Source organism: Carettochelys insculpta, chromosome 1 (assembly GCF_033958435.1).
Source record: "Carettochelys insculpta isolate YL-2023 chromosome 1, ASM3395843v1, whole genome shotgun sequence".
Taxonomy (NCBI): Eukaryota; Metazoa; Chordata; order Testudines; family Carettochelyidae; genus Carettochelys; species Carettochelys insculpta.
Window position 1 is genome coordinate 198,433,822 of NC_134137.1, and position 16,157 is coordinate 198,449,978.

Genomic DNA, 16,157 nt, shown 5'->3' on the forward strand with positions numbered 1-16,157 from the left:
TGCTTGACACCCAAAGTTGGTGCACTTGGTGAGACCCCAAGGAAGTGCAGAGCTGAGTAGTCACGACATCTCTCACAGACAACGTGTTGAATGATAAAACTGCTTTCTTTCCTATTTATTTTGAACAGACTGAGATGCAAACAGAATAAATCCCAGGATGAATGCATACCAGGTACCACTGAAAGAGAGCTTGAGAAAAACAATATTTAATTAGAACTCCAATTCCTAACCTTTTCCTCACCACAAAAAATTGCTACATTGAAAACATACCCTGCACGGTTCTTAAAAACACTAAACATACCCTACAGCTATTGAGGAACCATGAGCTGAAGCACTGCACTGCTTGTTTAAAGACTGTCAGTGTAAAATAAGAATAAAAATAATTCATCTAAAGTTTTGCAAACAAGTGTGATGTTTCATTCAAACTACACCATCTACCCTCTACCTGATTTTAAAAAAAACAACACACAAAGATAAAACATTTGTCTGGTTGTTTTTAAAATGACATTAATGAAAGAGAAAGCACAGTTATGAGCATGAAAGAACTTTTGGTAATAAGAAGGCTAACCAGCAGTAATATTGGTTAAGATGGCAACTACCTGTGACTGACTGATAATACCTACCTCTAGTGTTAATCTGTCCCTCTCAGCCATCCCCCATTGATTTGATTACTGACATATAGTACATTGTCTAAATCCAAGGCTGTGAACTCTGGAGGTAGGAATGGTCTGTGTTACCTTATCTGAACAGCATTTATCAGTACAGTACACAAATCTCTGATTGGTCTTCTAATTGTGACCACAGTAAAAAAATATAAAATACCATGGACAAGATGTTTATTACTTGAGTGTCCTAAAGCACTAAACTACATTCTGTAAGCTAGAAAATTCAGCCATAGAACTAGGGGCACCGGGGTAGAGGAGGAAAAACAAAAACATCTGAACCACAAAACAATCTGAAAGAGGAAATTAAAAGAAAAAAAAAAAAACAAACAAACTGAGTGGGACTATAGAATTACTTCACTAATTTAATTCTTTCTTGGGAATAGTAACTATGTGAGAGCTAATCTGACATTTAACAACTGTGCACAAAGCCAGGTATTTTTCCCATTGCCCAGATAAAATATCAATATATATGTCAAAAAAGTTTAATTATATTCAAAAGGGAACACCCATGGATCTATAAAATAAAAAAAATAAAAAAAATGCGTACTCCACTGAATGAGAAGACTTGCAGAAAGATCTGAAGTACACTGTCTTTCAAAATGTAATTTCTGAGAACAATTTTGGTCAACATCTTCATGTTATTGAAGTGTTGTGTGGAAAGGAAAGGAGATGAAGAGTGAGTTGCCAACCTACTGACATGCTAAGAGCAGAACATTATGGGTGTGTCTACACTTGCATTCCTCTTTTGAAAGAGGCATGCAAATGAGGTAAAATGAAAATGCAAATGAGGTGTAATTTTGCATATTTGGTTCCTCAGTTGCATATTCTAATTTTGAAAGAGCTTCTTTGGAAAGAAGACGGATTTATTTAATGGGAAGAAGGATTCTTTCGAAGACAGGATTTACTTTCAAAAGAACAGCATCTACACTGGCTTTCTTCTTCCAAAAGAAGCTCTTTTGAAATTAGAATATGCAAATAGGTGCCACATATGCAAATTTATTTCCATTTTCAATTTACCTTATTTGCCTGCCTCTTTTGAAAGAGGAATGCAAGTGTAGATGCAGCGTACAAGAAGAATGGCTGTAGTCTATGAAGTGCCTAATCTGCTAAGTCAGATTCATTTGTCCTATCAGTAGCTAAATAGCACTAAAGTTTCTTAGGAGCCTGTTGAAATCTCACTTTGGTATGGGAGTGGTAATTACAACTTTTTCAGTACAGTGGGACATACTGAACAGACTGCCCCCACACTACACAAACAAGTATTTTAAAATCCCTCCCGGTGAACAGTAGGTTGGCCTTTCAGAGACAATACAAACCCCACTACAGAGTGCTTTTGGATCGCTATGCTCACATTTCAGCCAGAATAAGCATACGCAACTATTTTTGCTTTCTAAACCAAACCTTCTGAAGAGCCACATGGGTGACTAAAGCCCCAGTGATTACTTAAAGCCACAGAGTTGAAAAACAGGATACAAAAGAGAGGAATGTTTCTAAAAGTTTGTATAATGAAGATACTAATTCACTCACCTTACAAAAGTATCTTAGTCTCATTCAACAATTGGGATTTAAGCAATAATGAACACTGAGAGGAAAAGGAGAGTGCTTACAAATAAAGTGAATATCCAGAAACATGAAAAGACAAGGAAAAACAAGACACTGGAAATTAGGTACAAAAGCTCTGGCTGCTTGTTGATACTTATAAGAATTCAGGGGTATTCAGTCTGAGAGGTCATATAAAACCTCATGGAGAAAGCTGCCATATTCACTTTGTTGGGCTTTGTGAAAGACCATCAATATCTTTAGGTCACAGCCTTCAGATATATCTCACAAGAGTGTTTGTTTCTCTCAACAACTGGGCTGTCACAGACCGCATGCTGAAGTGCAAAATTGCGTTTGATAGGTGCTGTAACCCTTTCTTTAGGGCCTTCAACTAGAAATTAGATAGTCCTGAGGAGAGCCTGGAGGAAATGTAGACTTAGCTTCTCACCATCAGAAAAACACACTCAAGGGTGCACTGATCCTCTGTGACAAAAGATACTGCCCAAGATTTTGAAAAGGTTCCTCTATTCTGAGATGAATACCCTGGGGAACATGCAGGTAGCTCTGATGCCCTTGACACTTAAGTCATTGGGGGTATGAAGGCCAAAGCAGACATTTTCCAAGTTCTGCTTCAGATACTTATTTATGCAAGCATTTCAGTATTATTGGAGAAACGGCAAAAGATACAAGGAGAAAACATCAACTTCTCCCTCCCCTGCCATCCCACATCATACGAGAAGATTCCCACTGTGCTTGTTCCTGACACAGAAGGCATTTTTTAAATAAAACAAAAAACAGCTACTTGAGTGTCTTATTTTATTTGCTTGAAAATAGAGCATGCCAAAAACATTTTAAGTATAGTAGACAGAAGACACTCTGGACTTGTGTGTTTCCTTCCATTATCTAATATAAACTTTTCCCCCTTTACATAAAAGGATTTTTACCAAATATTGCTTTACTGAAACATTTTCATTCACATTAGAAGCATACACAGTAATAAGATCTCGAATCAACCTGCACTGACATTCCAAATTTAACATGCAATGTTGAGTTCCTGCACTTTTTCTAACCTGACCATGCCAGTATGTGGCTGAGACCTCAGTAGAAACATTTTTTCAAGCACCTCCCTCCTCAGGTATGATACTAGAGTATTATGAAAGGACCAACTGACACAACTCATTTATATTTAGATTCATGGATATATGTTGCATCATTACCTTCATTTTTCTGCACAGTCAGAAGAAACTGTCCTGCATTTTACTGAAAATCACATTTGACCTTTTCTGCCTCTTCCAAATGTTAATACTTTTAAAAAAAGAATGGGGCAAACACAACAGCATGCTATGTTCAAGATGTGGGCATAGCATGGATTTATGAACAGTATTTTGTCATATCTATCCTTTCTGAATGGTTCTTATTAGCTTTTTTGATCGCTGTTGCACATTGAGTAGATGTCAGAAAATTATGCACAATTACTCTAAGGTCTCTTTCTTGACCAGTAACAAAGAGTGAAGTACCTGTGTTAGACTGTATTCTAACAAAACAAAGCAGCAGTCATGTAGCACTTTAAAGACTAATGAAATAATTTATTAGGTGATGAGTTTTCATGGGGCAGACCTGCTTCTTATGTTCTGGAGATCTGCCCCATGAAAGCTCATCACCTTAGAAATTATTTTGTTAGCCTTTAAGCGCTACATGATGACTTCTGGCTTGTTTTGAGTGGTAACAGTCAATTTTACCAAAATCTTTTGTATATATAGTTGGAGTTATATTTACAATGCACACTACTTCAAGTTACCACTGAATTTCATCTACTATTTTGTTATCCAGTTTTGTGATCTCCCTTTGTAACTTTACACAGTCAGCTTGTATTAAACCAGGGAGCTCAAATCCTGATGAGCAGGTTGGCGGGAACCCCTCTCTGGCAGAGCTCTGGAGAGGTGTGTGTGTGTGTGTGTGTGTGTGTGTGTGTGTGTGTGTGTGTGTGTGTGTGTGTGTGTGTGTGTGTGTGTGTGCGCGTGCGCGCGCGCGTCCATCCGTCCGTCCATCCATGCCCTTCCTGCCCTAAACATCTGCCAGCTGGTGTACTCTCTGCACTACTCCCATGTAATTTCAACTGTCCATGGGCACTCAGTACCACCACTGGCAGTTCAGAGAGTCTAGAGCAGTTTCCAGCTGCTAGCTCTGCACTGCTGCTGGCATGTCCCTAAGGTCCAGCTGGAGGTGTGTGCAGAGTCATTGTGTCCACAGGACAGTTCAGGAGGACTGTTCCAGGCCTGACACTTTGTGGCTATTCTATGGACAGGATGGAACCCCATACTCAGGTCCCCTACACCTGGATGGGCTGGGGCCAACAGCAAGGTTTGGGAGCCATAGGGAAATGGGTGTACGCAGAAACCTGCTCTGCTGCCTTGTCTCTAGCCAGCCCACATTGGGGCCGAGATGCTTTGCTTCCTGCCACCACAATGAAGTGGAGCAACTGGACTGACCCCCAGGGAGGAGAGAGCGGAGCAGGGGCAGTGGCAGAGCAAGCTGGACTTGCAGGTAGATTACAGACACCCTCACAGGGCTGCAGGAACTCACTCGAGAGTCAGAGGGAAAGAGAAGGTACGGCAAGTCTTTTCTGAAGAGGCAGTTGTGAGTTTGTGAAACCTGCTCTTCAGGATTAAACTGAAGAAAAGAAAATACTGTTCATACAGTAGCTCTGAGTAAATGTAATTTCGACTAATTTAATGCTTTGAGATTAAAATATTTCTGTAAACCCTAGATTGGCTCAATAAAATTTTCTTGTTGAAAATTTCACTACATCTTAGAGAGATACTGAAGGAGTATTACCTTTTTAAACTAGACTAAAAGAAAAGTCAACTATGTAACAACATTTAAAGTGAAATCTCTAAAACTCTGATAAATACTGCAATTGCAGGATGTTGCCAGGTGATTTTACTTCATCACATAGGCTACACTAGCCAAGATTACTTACCCATGAAGTTGAGATAGCCTTCTCCTCCAAGTGCATGGGTGATGAGGCGAATCATTTTATGAAGTTGTATTCCACGATCAATAACCGGCGTGAGAGGTGAGAGTACACTCATGTTTGTATACATTTCTGCATCCATCAACCGAAATGCCAATGTCTTATCACCAACAAGGGCCTAGAATAATAAAGAAATTGGGGGTGGGGGATTTGAGAGGAGATGCCTTGATGTGCTAGAAGAGCTTCTTAATGTAAAATGTTAAAAACAATGTATGTACTAGATCAAGTGACTATTTCATTGATTTAAATATAAGAAAGTGTTAGTTACATTTTAGGAGCTTCATAGAGAAGACGAGAGGAGATAATTACACAAATATCTAGACCATTCAAAGGGGATATAAACAAAGCTTCCAATTTAAAGATTCTTTAGTGAACAATGTGAATGATTTATGTACACACAGCTAAAGATATACAATTGAGCAACGAAGGGTCCTGTGGCACCTTATAGACTAACAGAAAAGTTTAGAGCATGAGCTTTCGTGAGTTAACTCACTTCTTCAGATGCTGGTCCTGGAAATCTGCAAGGCCAGGTATAAATAGGCCAGAGTAAGGCTGGGGATAACGAGGTTAGCTCAGTCAGGCAGGCTGAGTTGTATTGTCATCAGTAGATCTGGAGGTGTGAACTCCAAGAGAGGGGAAGCTGCTTTTGTATTTAGCCAGCCATTCACAGTCTTTGTTTAATCCTGAGCTCAGGGTATTGAATTTGCAGATGAATTGTAGCTCAGCAATTTCTCTTTGGAGTCTGTTCTTGAAATTTCTTTGCTGCAGGATAGCTACTTTTAAATCTGCTACTGTGTGTCCTGGGAGATTGAAGTGCTCTCCTATGGGTTTTTGTATATTGCCATTTCTGATGTCTGATTTGTGTGCATTTATTCTTTTACGTAGGGACTGTCCAGTTTGTCCGATGTATATGGCAGAGGGGCATTGCTGGCACATGATGGCATAAATTACATTGGTAGATGTGCAGCTGAATGAGCCCACAATGGTGTGGCTGATCCTGTTAGGTCCTGTAATGATGTTGCTGGTGTGTATATGTGGGCAGAGCTGGCAACGAGGTTTGTTGCATGGATGGGTCCCTGAGATAGAGTGACTGTGGTGCGGTGTATAGTTGCTTGTTAGGATTTGTTTTAGGTTGGCAGGTTGTCTGTGAGCAATGATAGGTCTGCCTCCCAAGGCCTGTGAAAGTGGGAGATCATTGTCCAGGATGGGTTGTAGATCCCTGATGATGCGCTGTAGAGGTTTTAGTTGAGGACTGTAGGTGATGGCTAGTGGTGTTCTGTTGGTTTCTCTCTTGGGCTTGTCCTGTAGTAGGAGGCTTCGTGGCACACGTCTGGCTCTGTTGATTTGTTTTCTCACTTCCTCAGGTGGGTATTGCAGTCTCAGGAATGCTTGGTGCAGATCCTGTAGGTGTTTGTCTCTGTCGGAGGGGTTGGAACAAATGCGGTTATATCTAAGTGCTTGGCTGTAAACGATGGATCGTGTGGTGTGTCTGGGATGGAAGCTGGAGGCATGGAGGTAGGAGTAGCGGTCAGTGGGTTTACGGTACAGGGTGGTACTGATGTGTCCATTGTGTATAAGCACGGTAGTGTCAAGGAAGTGGATCTCCTGTGTAGATTGGTCCAGGCTGAGCTTGATGTTGGGGTGGAAGTTGTTGAAGTCCCGGTGGAATTCCTCCAGAGTCTCCTTCCCATGGGTCCAGATGATGAAGATGTCATCAATGTAGCGTAAATAGAACCGGGGTGTTAGTGGACGAGAGTCGAGGAAGCGTTGTTCTAGGTCAGCCATGAAAATATTGGCATATTGAGGGGCCATGCGGGTACCCATAGCTGTGCCGCTGATTTGAAGGTATATATTGTCACTGAATCTGAAATAGTTGTGTGTGAGTATAAAGTTGCAGAGCTCAGCCGCCAGATGTGCTGTAGCATCATCAGGGATACTGTTCCGGACAGCATTTATTCCATCTTTGTGTGGGATGTTGGTATACAGAGCCTCTACATCCATGGTTGCTAGGATAGTGTTTTCTGGTAGGTCACCAACGTATTGCAGTCTTCTCAGGAAGTCAGTGGTGTCGCGGAGGTAGCTGGGGGTGTTGGTGACATAGGGTCTGAGGAGAGAGTCCACATAACCAGACAGTCCTTCAGTGAGAGTGCCAATACCGGAGATGATGGGGCGTCCAGGATTTCCAGGCTTGTGGATTTTGGGTAGTAAGTAGAATAACCCTGGACGGGGCTCTAGAGGTGTGTTGGTGTAGATCTGTTCTTGTGCTTGTGTAGGGAGTGTCCTGAGCAGACGGTGTAGTTTTTTAGTGTATTCCTCGGTGGGGTCTGAGGAAAGTAGCCTGTAAAATCTGGTATTGCAGAGTTGTCTGGAAGCCTCCTTCTGGTAGTCAGACCTGTCCATGATGACAGTAGCTCCTCCTTTATCTGCCTCTTTGATTATAATGTCAGGGTTGCTTCTGAGGCTGTGGATGGCATTGCGTTCCGCACGACTGAGGTTGTGAGGCAAACGATGTTGTTTCTCCACAATTTCTGTCTGTGCGCGTCGGCGGAAGCATTCTATGTATAGGTCCAGACTGTTGTTTCTGCCCTCGGGAGGAGTCCACGTGGAGTTACTCTTCTTGTGCTGCTGGGAGGTTGTCTGTGTAATGGTGTGTTGGTCAGTGTTGTGTTGAAAGTATTCTTTGAGTCTGAGACGGCGAAAGTAGGCTTCCAGATCACCGCAGAACTGTATCATGTTTGTGCGTGTGGTGGGGCAAAAAGAGAGTTCCCGAGAAAGGGCAGACTCTTCTACTGAGCTGAGTGTGTAGCTGGACAGATTGATGATATTGCTGGCTGAGTTAGTGGTACCACTGCTGTGGCTCTGTGTGGCAGGCAGGAGTTTAGAAACTTTGCAGTCCTTTTTCTTCTGTATAGTAGTGACGTGTCTAGTGTAAATCTCTTGTCTTATTTTAGTAAAGTTCAGCGGCATGGAAGTTTGTGTTGAAGGTTGGTTATTGATGAAAGACTCCAGATTGGAGAGCTCTTTTTTGATGTTCTCCTGTTTGTTGTACAGGACGCTGATCAGACGGTTCCTCAGTTTCTTTGAGAGTGTGTGGCATAATCTCTCACTGTAGTCTGTGCAGTATGTAGATTGCAAAGGATTTTTCACCTTCAGTCCATTCGGTATGATGTCCATTCGTTTGCATTTGGAGAGAAAGATGATGTCTGTCTGAATTTGTGCAAGCTTCCTCGTGAGATTGATAGGATTTCCATTCCATACGGCTAAATGCAGTGCCTTGCATGTTGTCAAGTATCAGAGGGGTAGCCGTGTTAGTCTGGATCTGTAGAGCAACGAAGGGTCCTGTGGCACCTTATAGACTAACAGAAAAGTTTAGAGCATGAGCTTTCGTGAGTTAACTCTTCCCCTCTCTTGGAGTTCACACCTCCAGATCTACTGATGACAATACAACTCAGCCTGCCTGACTGAGCTAACCTCGTTATCCCCAGCCTTACTCTGGCCTATTTATACCTGGCCTTGCAGATTTCCAGAACCAGCATCTGAAGAAGTGAGTTAACTCACGAAAGCTCATGCTCTAAACTTTTCTGTTAGTCTATAAGGTGCCACAGGACCCTTCGTTGCTCTACAGATCCAGACTAACACGGCTACCCCTCAGATATACAATTGTGTTTTTAGGATTTCATCCCAGACAGCAAAAAAACGGGTTAATAATTCTATTCCAAAATGAGGAATTGAATAAGTCTAAATATTACAAATGTTTTGCCTGTTTAGCTTAAGTTTTCTATTTATTTTGGAAGCCATTTTAAGTAGGTTTTTCAAGCAGGCTCACATATTCACTCGATTTATTGTTCAAATAGCAATGCCAATACCTAAATCATTTATAAATGCAATTATATTGTTGAACAGATACTCAAAAATGCAGATCTCAATTATCAAAACCTTCTTTTTTATAAATACCAGAAAGATGCATTATATGTAAAATTTATTTAAATACAATTCTGGTTATAGTAATTTAAAATTCCTTACTGACATCACCCCCCTCACACACCCAGAAATGACTGCCACACAAACTAAGATTTTATACAATAAAATGTAGTAAAGACTAAGAAGGAAATCAAAATAAGTAGTCCAGCTATTGACATTGTACTTTCTAAATGAGCGTTTCAAAGAAATAGGTTTCATTAATTTTGCTTCCGTTTCAGCTGTTCTGTCGAGAGAGGGATGGGCAGTCTGACTGCTCCGTCGACAGAGAGGATTGCACTTTGCATCTACACACAAAAGCAGACTGAATCTGTTGACAGAAGTTTTTGCCAGGAAATTCTTTTTCTGATGGTTACTTCTGTTGACAGATGCTTCTCACGTAGACATAGCCTACATCTTTATGCACAGGAAGCAGGGAAGAGGATTTTCCTTCCATCAAGCACTAACTCTTATGCGAGAAAAGAGCTTATGGGTGGGGGGTGCTAACTAGCAAATCTGTTGAAGGAAAGATTCCTTTTTTCTTTGTAAAAGAACCTTGCTCATGTCTATTCCTGCATAAAAACCAATATCCCATAAACTCTGTCTAACCAGGTTCATTTGAGCACAACTTTGAGAGGTGTCCAAGGACTGATGCAATCATTCTATTTGTGTGTTCACAAATAGCTATATTTTTTATACTTTATTTTTCAATGTTCATTCTCTTTTTTTTATAGAATTCCTTGACTAGGTGTTGTTTTTTTTTTAAATCAGCCATGCAAGCTCTTTTCCCTGTAAATAAGATTAAATTAGGATCATAAAATCAAAAGCTAGCTCAAGTTTCTCAATATAATTGTATTTTAAATGGCTGCCATCTAATTATGATTTTAAGACTAAAACCAGAGACACTGAAGCCTAGTCTAATTTGGCTGCTTAAGAGACACCCACAAAACGCAATACTAATTTTGGTTTACCAGGGAAAGTTGGTCACAACAAACTGGCTCTTACATGTGTAACCCTTTTCTTAGTTCCCCTGTCATTCTGTAAAAGCCAAAAGCACAAGTTGGTTCAAAGAACAAGACAAGTTCATCAGCGACTACTAGCCAAGGCAGTCCTGGATGTAACCTCATGTTCAGAGTGATCCTAAACCTCTGACTGCAGGATATCAGAAAGAGAAGACAGGGATGAATCACTTCAACACTTCCCTTCAACTCTGATACTGGCTACTGCTGGAGACAGGATACATTGGTGTGTCTCTATTACAATTCTTATGCTTTTCTATATAGGAAACTAACCAGACCATTAAAAGAGGGCTTTCAAAATACGTACAGACTAGATAAAGACTCTTCCACATGTAAGACTGTTTCCACTAACAAAACAATTTTAAGATGTACACTGGTTGGATGAAACATTCCAATATGTCCTACAAACAGGTGAAGTGTCACTTAAAGGTGTAGAAGATATCAAACATGGCTAGTCATTTTAATGTATTCTCACTGGATACAAATATAAAAATAAAATATTTGCTGTACTGTGGATCTAACAATCCAGAGTAATTAAATCATATTTAAATAGATTTAACTGGATTTGTTATGAAATTAAAATTTGAAGAGGCTGAAGATTATCATTGAAAAAATTGAACACACACAACAGCAGCAAATTAAAAGAAAATATTACTCCAAAAACAATCTAAAACATACATTATATTCAGCATGTACCCAGCATATATTTAAACAGTAGAAATAACATTGGACACTACTATATAGATATGAAAGTAAACTGATGCAGAAGTTGCTGTGGAACTATTATTTAACCTGAATTCAGTGCTTTGAAGTCTCCAGCCTTAATGTTGCCTCTTCCTTTCCAACTCTCCAGCCCCAAATAAAATTGTTAAAGAATCATTAACTAGATATTAAATAATCACCTGATACTGTTGCTCTCACACTGATGACTGTTCTGCTAGAAGACTGTGGGATACTCACATGAGCACTGTTTGTATGAATTAGGTAAGTAGAAAGAATTCAATTGGCAAACTACATTAAAAATAAAACACAAGCCATGATTATCACAACCTTTGTGTGTTCCAATTGACTCATCAAAATGAGGGCAAGGATTTTTAGAGAGTGCAGAGCACACACCTGCTGAATGTCAGACCCCTTTAGAGAACTCTTCCAGATTAGGCACGGGAAAAAAAAAATAGCCACCTTGGCTATTGGATTACATTTTCAGCAATTACCTTTGAAAAGTGTACTAATTTGTTCCTCTATATAGTCTTTACCAAAATATTTATTACTGTACCTGATCATGGCTCTCTGCATATGCAATATATTTCTCAGCACACCGCCTATTTGTCAGCGTATACACAATATTGCCCATATTCCAATCTTCATCTTTCAATTCTTTAATTATCTGTTAAAAGGTAAATCAAACGTTACTTTTATTTCTACTAAATTGCGTCATATGCTTTTCCATGGCATTTGGGTATTGGAAGTTTTCCTTAAATTATTAAAAAAAAATATTCTTATTCTCTCTTCGTTAAGGAAAAAAAGACAAAGGAAAAAAAATCTTTGAAGTGATGAACTCCCCATATTTGATGTCCCAAGTGGGACTCTTTTCCAAACTCCCTTTAATACTCTTTAGAATTCCTAAACCTATACTTCATGTTTTCTGCCACATCAACTGCCAACTTTTGATTAATAACCGTGACATGTCATTATTTAAACAGATCTCTTCTCCGACTTATAAAACTTCCAGGGATACTTGGCACCATTTTAATGGTCGATTACACAGAGCAATTGCAGTGTTGAATCCCTAACTCTTCCTTGTTACACAATAATTCACAAGCTTCTAATAACTATTATTGTTGTAGCTTACTAGTAAAGAAAATTATTTTTAAAGAATTTCAATTAAAATATTATATACAATTGTCAATAATATAACCAGGGAGATTAACATCACACCATGCAGCTAAAAACATTGCAGCCAAAGAAGTAAAATTTAACATATATGTTAGAGTAACCTGTTCCATTCTAAACACTGAGTACACAAGAAGGTAGATACTTCTGCTCTAAAGTCAATAATTACAAGAAAATAAACTGCATTGGGCTTAACAGAACATGACATATATACAGGTTGAAGCTCTCTATTCCAGAACACTTGTCCAGCAACAGCTGTAACCTGGCATGACTTTAGTTAGCCAGATGACTATTTACCATGGGTGTGGCCAAACTTCCCACGGTCTCAAACTTTTACAGCCACCAGTCCCAGCTCTCAGGGTTCTGTGCTGTTATTTAGCTGTAATTTACCCCTAAATATCTTCTAAAAGCCCAGTGAGCAGTGGAAGTGCTAATGCGCTAGACAATATTGACCTCCTGTCATCTATCAAATCTTCTTGTTCTGCACTGGTCAGGTCCCAAGTGTGCTGGACAAAAGAAGTTCAACCTGTACTTGAGAGTGTTCTTCCGATTAGCCTATTTTTGGAATGAGAATTTCTGATTTAAGAAAATGCATATTGTTGGCCTTCCGGGGGCGTTAGAAATGGAAACCAACAGAAACCTGAAAATTCTTTTTTTAAGCCATATAGATGCATTACTTGTTCAATTGTCAGCAGCACTGGTTTGATTCATATATCAATGTTTCAGGCACAATATACAGGCAACAAAAGGCACCTTACTGAAAAATCAAATTACTCCATTACCTCTAAGAGGCTGGCTTGCCTCTAACTCCATCCATTACTTCCTACCTTATCTGGTCTCAAGGAAGCTCATGGAAAGAAAAGCCCTTATCAACCCTCATTAGCACTGGCTGTTACTTGCTAATCCAAGGGTACACTTAAAGAACTTCATGAATGTCAGCTCCGGCTTGCTGGTGACATGAGTTTGAATGGGGAAAACAATCCCACACACCTAATGGGGTTTACAATTGTGAATAAAAACAGTAAGTCACATTTTATTTCTCTTCAAGCTACCTAGTACTCTTATTGAGGCTATTAATGCTCATATGAAATATTTATAAAATATTTATTGTCTGCACTGCTTTTCACAAGATCATGGTATCATTAGGGATTTGCTTCTAATCTTCTAATTGGAAGACTAATTTTCTTCAGAGTCTGACAGCCTTTTGAGATTGTTTGTTGTTTTATTCTTATTCTTGCGATTCCTTTTATTAAGGAAAAGGTAACGTAAATCCCTTTCTCGCAAGAACTATTGGAGTTTGTAATGCATTGTTTCTTTTTAAGCACATTTACAGTTTTTTATTCCTCTTTTTATACACATCCCAGTGGTTGTTGCTGTTTGCCACAGCATGTGCTTGTACATGTGTAAGTCTATTGTTGTTTTATTTTGCATCTTAGATAAAAAGGCTACATTTAACATTGGAGGTTTTATCATACCTTGTACACAAATACAGGATTATTAAATATAAATGTTTAATTCAGTGTTCAGAGATTAAGAAGAGCTGTTGCAAGAGAGACTCTTTGGATAGAACATAAATCCAGCAAAGAGGTTTAGGTTCACCAAACAGTACAGTACAAGCTTGATTATCTAGCATCCCCAGGGAATGGGGCATTGCCGGATAATCAAATCTTCCAGCTTTCTGACTGCTGGCCCTGCTGCTGCCTGTCCAGGAGACCAGCTTTGGTAGTGATGTCAGGGCCCAGTAGGGATGTGTTTCCACTGCTGCTGGCGGGGGCAACTATCCTGTGGCTAATGGTCAAGCAGTCCCATGAAGCCATATAACAGAACTTGACAGTTATCCAAGTGTTGGACAACACATCTTTTCCTGTACAAAGACAAAAATTCAGCCAGATCACAAAGACTACCCACCAACCTCACACTAAGAGCCCATGATCATCAGAAGGAGGTACTGAGGCAGAATGGTGATATGACTTCTCGTCCAATGTCTGGAGCCCTGGCTACATACCATGAAGTTTTTTATAGGTGTGGGAGGAACCACTAAAACTTCAAGCTCTTGGCTGAGACAGAACAAAGTTAACCAGATCACTTAGGTTTATTTTTATATAAAATAAACATAAATCACAGAAAATAGAAAAGTGAGACTTGTTTTCTAACCTGTATCCATTTATCTGGAATTGCCATGGCCAGTCGATAATCAAATCCCCCTCCTCCCTGTGCAATAGGGCAACCAAGAGCTGGCATTCCAGAAACATCCTTGAACGAAGAATACATTGCAACATTATTTTTCTACATCTTCAAGTGGTTCCTTACATTTTCTACTCTAATAAAGCTTTCCTATTAGGAAAAAAAAAGTCATCAGAAGTCAAACTTCACGTATCACTGCTTTCAAAGTCTGCTGTGCAGATCGCACAATTACACTTTAACACTGGCAGTTTCTTGGATGAGGGTGCGACTCTCCCAGCTAAGGGGACATACCCAATGCTAATTCTGAATGAACTCGCATGCAAAAAGGAGAGGACAGCAATGGGATCTCAAGAGACTAGCCGCCCCATGTACATGTTCCTCAGAAACCACAGAATCGTACTCAGGGCCCTTTCCACAACTTGCACTGTGTGATGCAAGCCAGCACTGATTACGTTACTATTTTTTAAGACTACAGGTGGAACATATCTAATCTGGCACTGCTTGTTGGCTGGACGATCATGTACCACAGGTGCGGCCAAGTTTCCCGTGGTCCCATACAGTTTGTCTCCAGCCTCCAGTCCTGTGTCTCAGTGTTCTGTGCTGTTATTTAGCTCTAATTTACCCCTAAATATTTTCTAAGAGCCCAGTAAGCAGGCAACGTTTTAGTAATGTTACCAGGCAAAACTGACCTCCTGTACTCTGGCAAATTCTCGTTTGTTACCAGTCAGGTCCCAAGGGTGCCAAACTAGAGAGGGTCAACTCCCTTGGATGTATGTAAACTAGATTTTCCAGTCAACCAGCTCTGCCAAGTGAAATACACTTATAAACTCAATCCCATATTCCTTGGGTTGATGTCAATGGGGCGATCCCCCTTGCTGCTTCAGTGGAATAACAAGGAATGCCGATTTAGAAATACGGACTGAAATTCTGAAAATTATATTCTGAGGGAGAGAATAAAATTTAAAGCAATGTATTATTTATGAAATGCACCATTTGATTGATCATATCATATGGTTTTGTTCATGAATGGATGATGCCCAATTTATAAACATAAAAGAAATTTCCAACCAACTCATTACAAAATTCCCAAAAATATTTATCGTTATTTGACTAGTGTGTGTATAAAAGAATTTCAAAACCAAACGTAAGAGCATTTCCAATACAACTTTTGCAGTATTATTGAACATTTTTCCACATTCAAAAAAGTGACCAAGTAAGTCACATTTTACTTGCAGAAATGATTGTGAACGTCTTTCTGCTGCCTTCAGTCTAGTACAGAAGAAATATGCCCGGGGCATAGCATACGGTTAAATGTGATAAAAAGACAGAGGACCTCACACGGGGTATTTCCACTTTGTTTTTAAACCCCTAGTGTCTTCTATTTCATATAATGTTTTCTGTGGCAGTCTTGAGAGAAAGACCCTGTGTGCCTATTTTTATTTAAACACTAATGCAAGGAACCTCGAAAATTAGTTGGCCAATGAAGTTTCTAACTAGTCAAAAGTTTTTATTCTTCTGGCTCTCCCCCCGTGGATACCTTCTTCTTCTTGTATTCCTGCCTGAGAACAATATTTGTGTGATGCTGTACAATGGCCACTGGTTCCCTAACAGGTTAATCCCCGTAGCACTATTTGGAACACCACATGTAGATGTAAGATATTTTTTACAGGCACAATTTCCTTTTCATCAGATGGAGTTGAAGAATTTGGCAAAATATTGAATCTCAGGATTCTGAAAGGTGTATTGAGCCTAGAAATTACTATGGCAAATCTAGGTAGGGAATATACAGAAAATTACAGAATTCGTCTACTTAAAATGATCAGACAACTCTTCAAGGAGTACATGACAATCTGTCTTACTCTAGGC

At 39.7% G+C, this 16,157-nt stretch overlaps 1 protein-coding gene across 2 annotated transcripts in view; it reads right to left on the minus strand.

The window, feature by feature from the left end:
• The window catches only part of GBE1 (1,4-alpha-glucan branching enzyme 1), a 308,337-nt gene that overhangs the window by 102,166 nt on the left and 190,014 nt on the right, over positions 1-16,157 (minus strand). For both annotated transcript variants that reach the window (XM_074983475.1, XM_074983474.1), the window contains exons 10-12: positions 14,262-14,360; positions 11,491-11,601; positions 5,185-5,356 (exon numbers count right to left, since the gene is read on the minus strand). In XM_074983475.1, the coding sequence (XP_074839576.1) occupies positions 5,185-5,356; positions 11,491-11,601; positions 14,262-14,360 (382 nt within the window). The remainder of the gene's footprint in view (positions 1-5,184; positions 5,357-11,490; positions 11,602-14,261; positions 14,361-16,157) is intronic.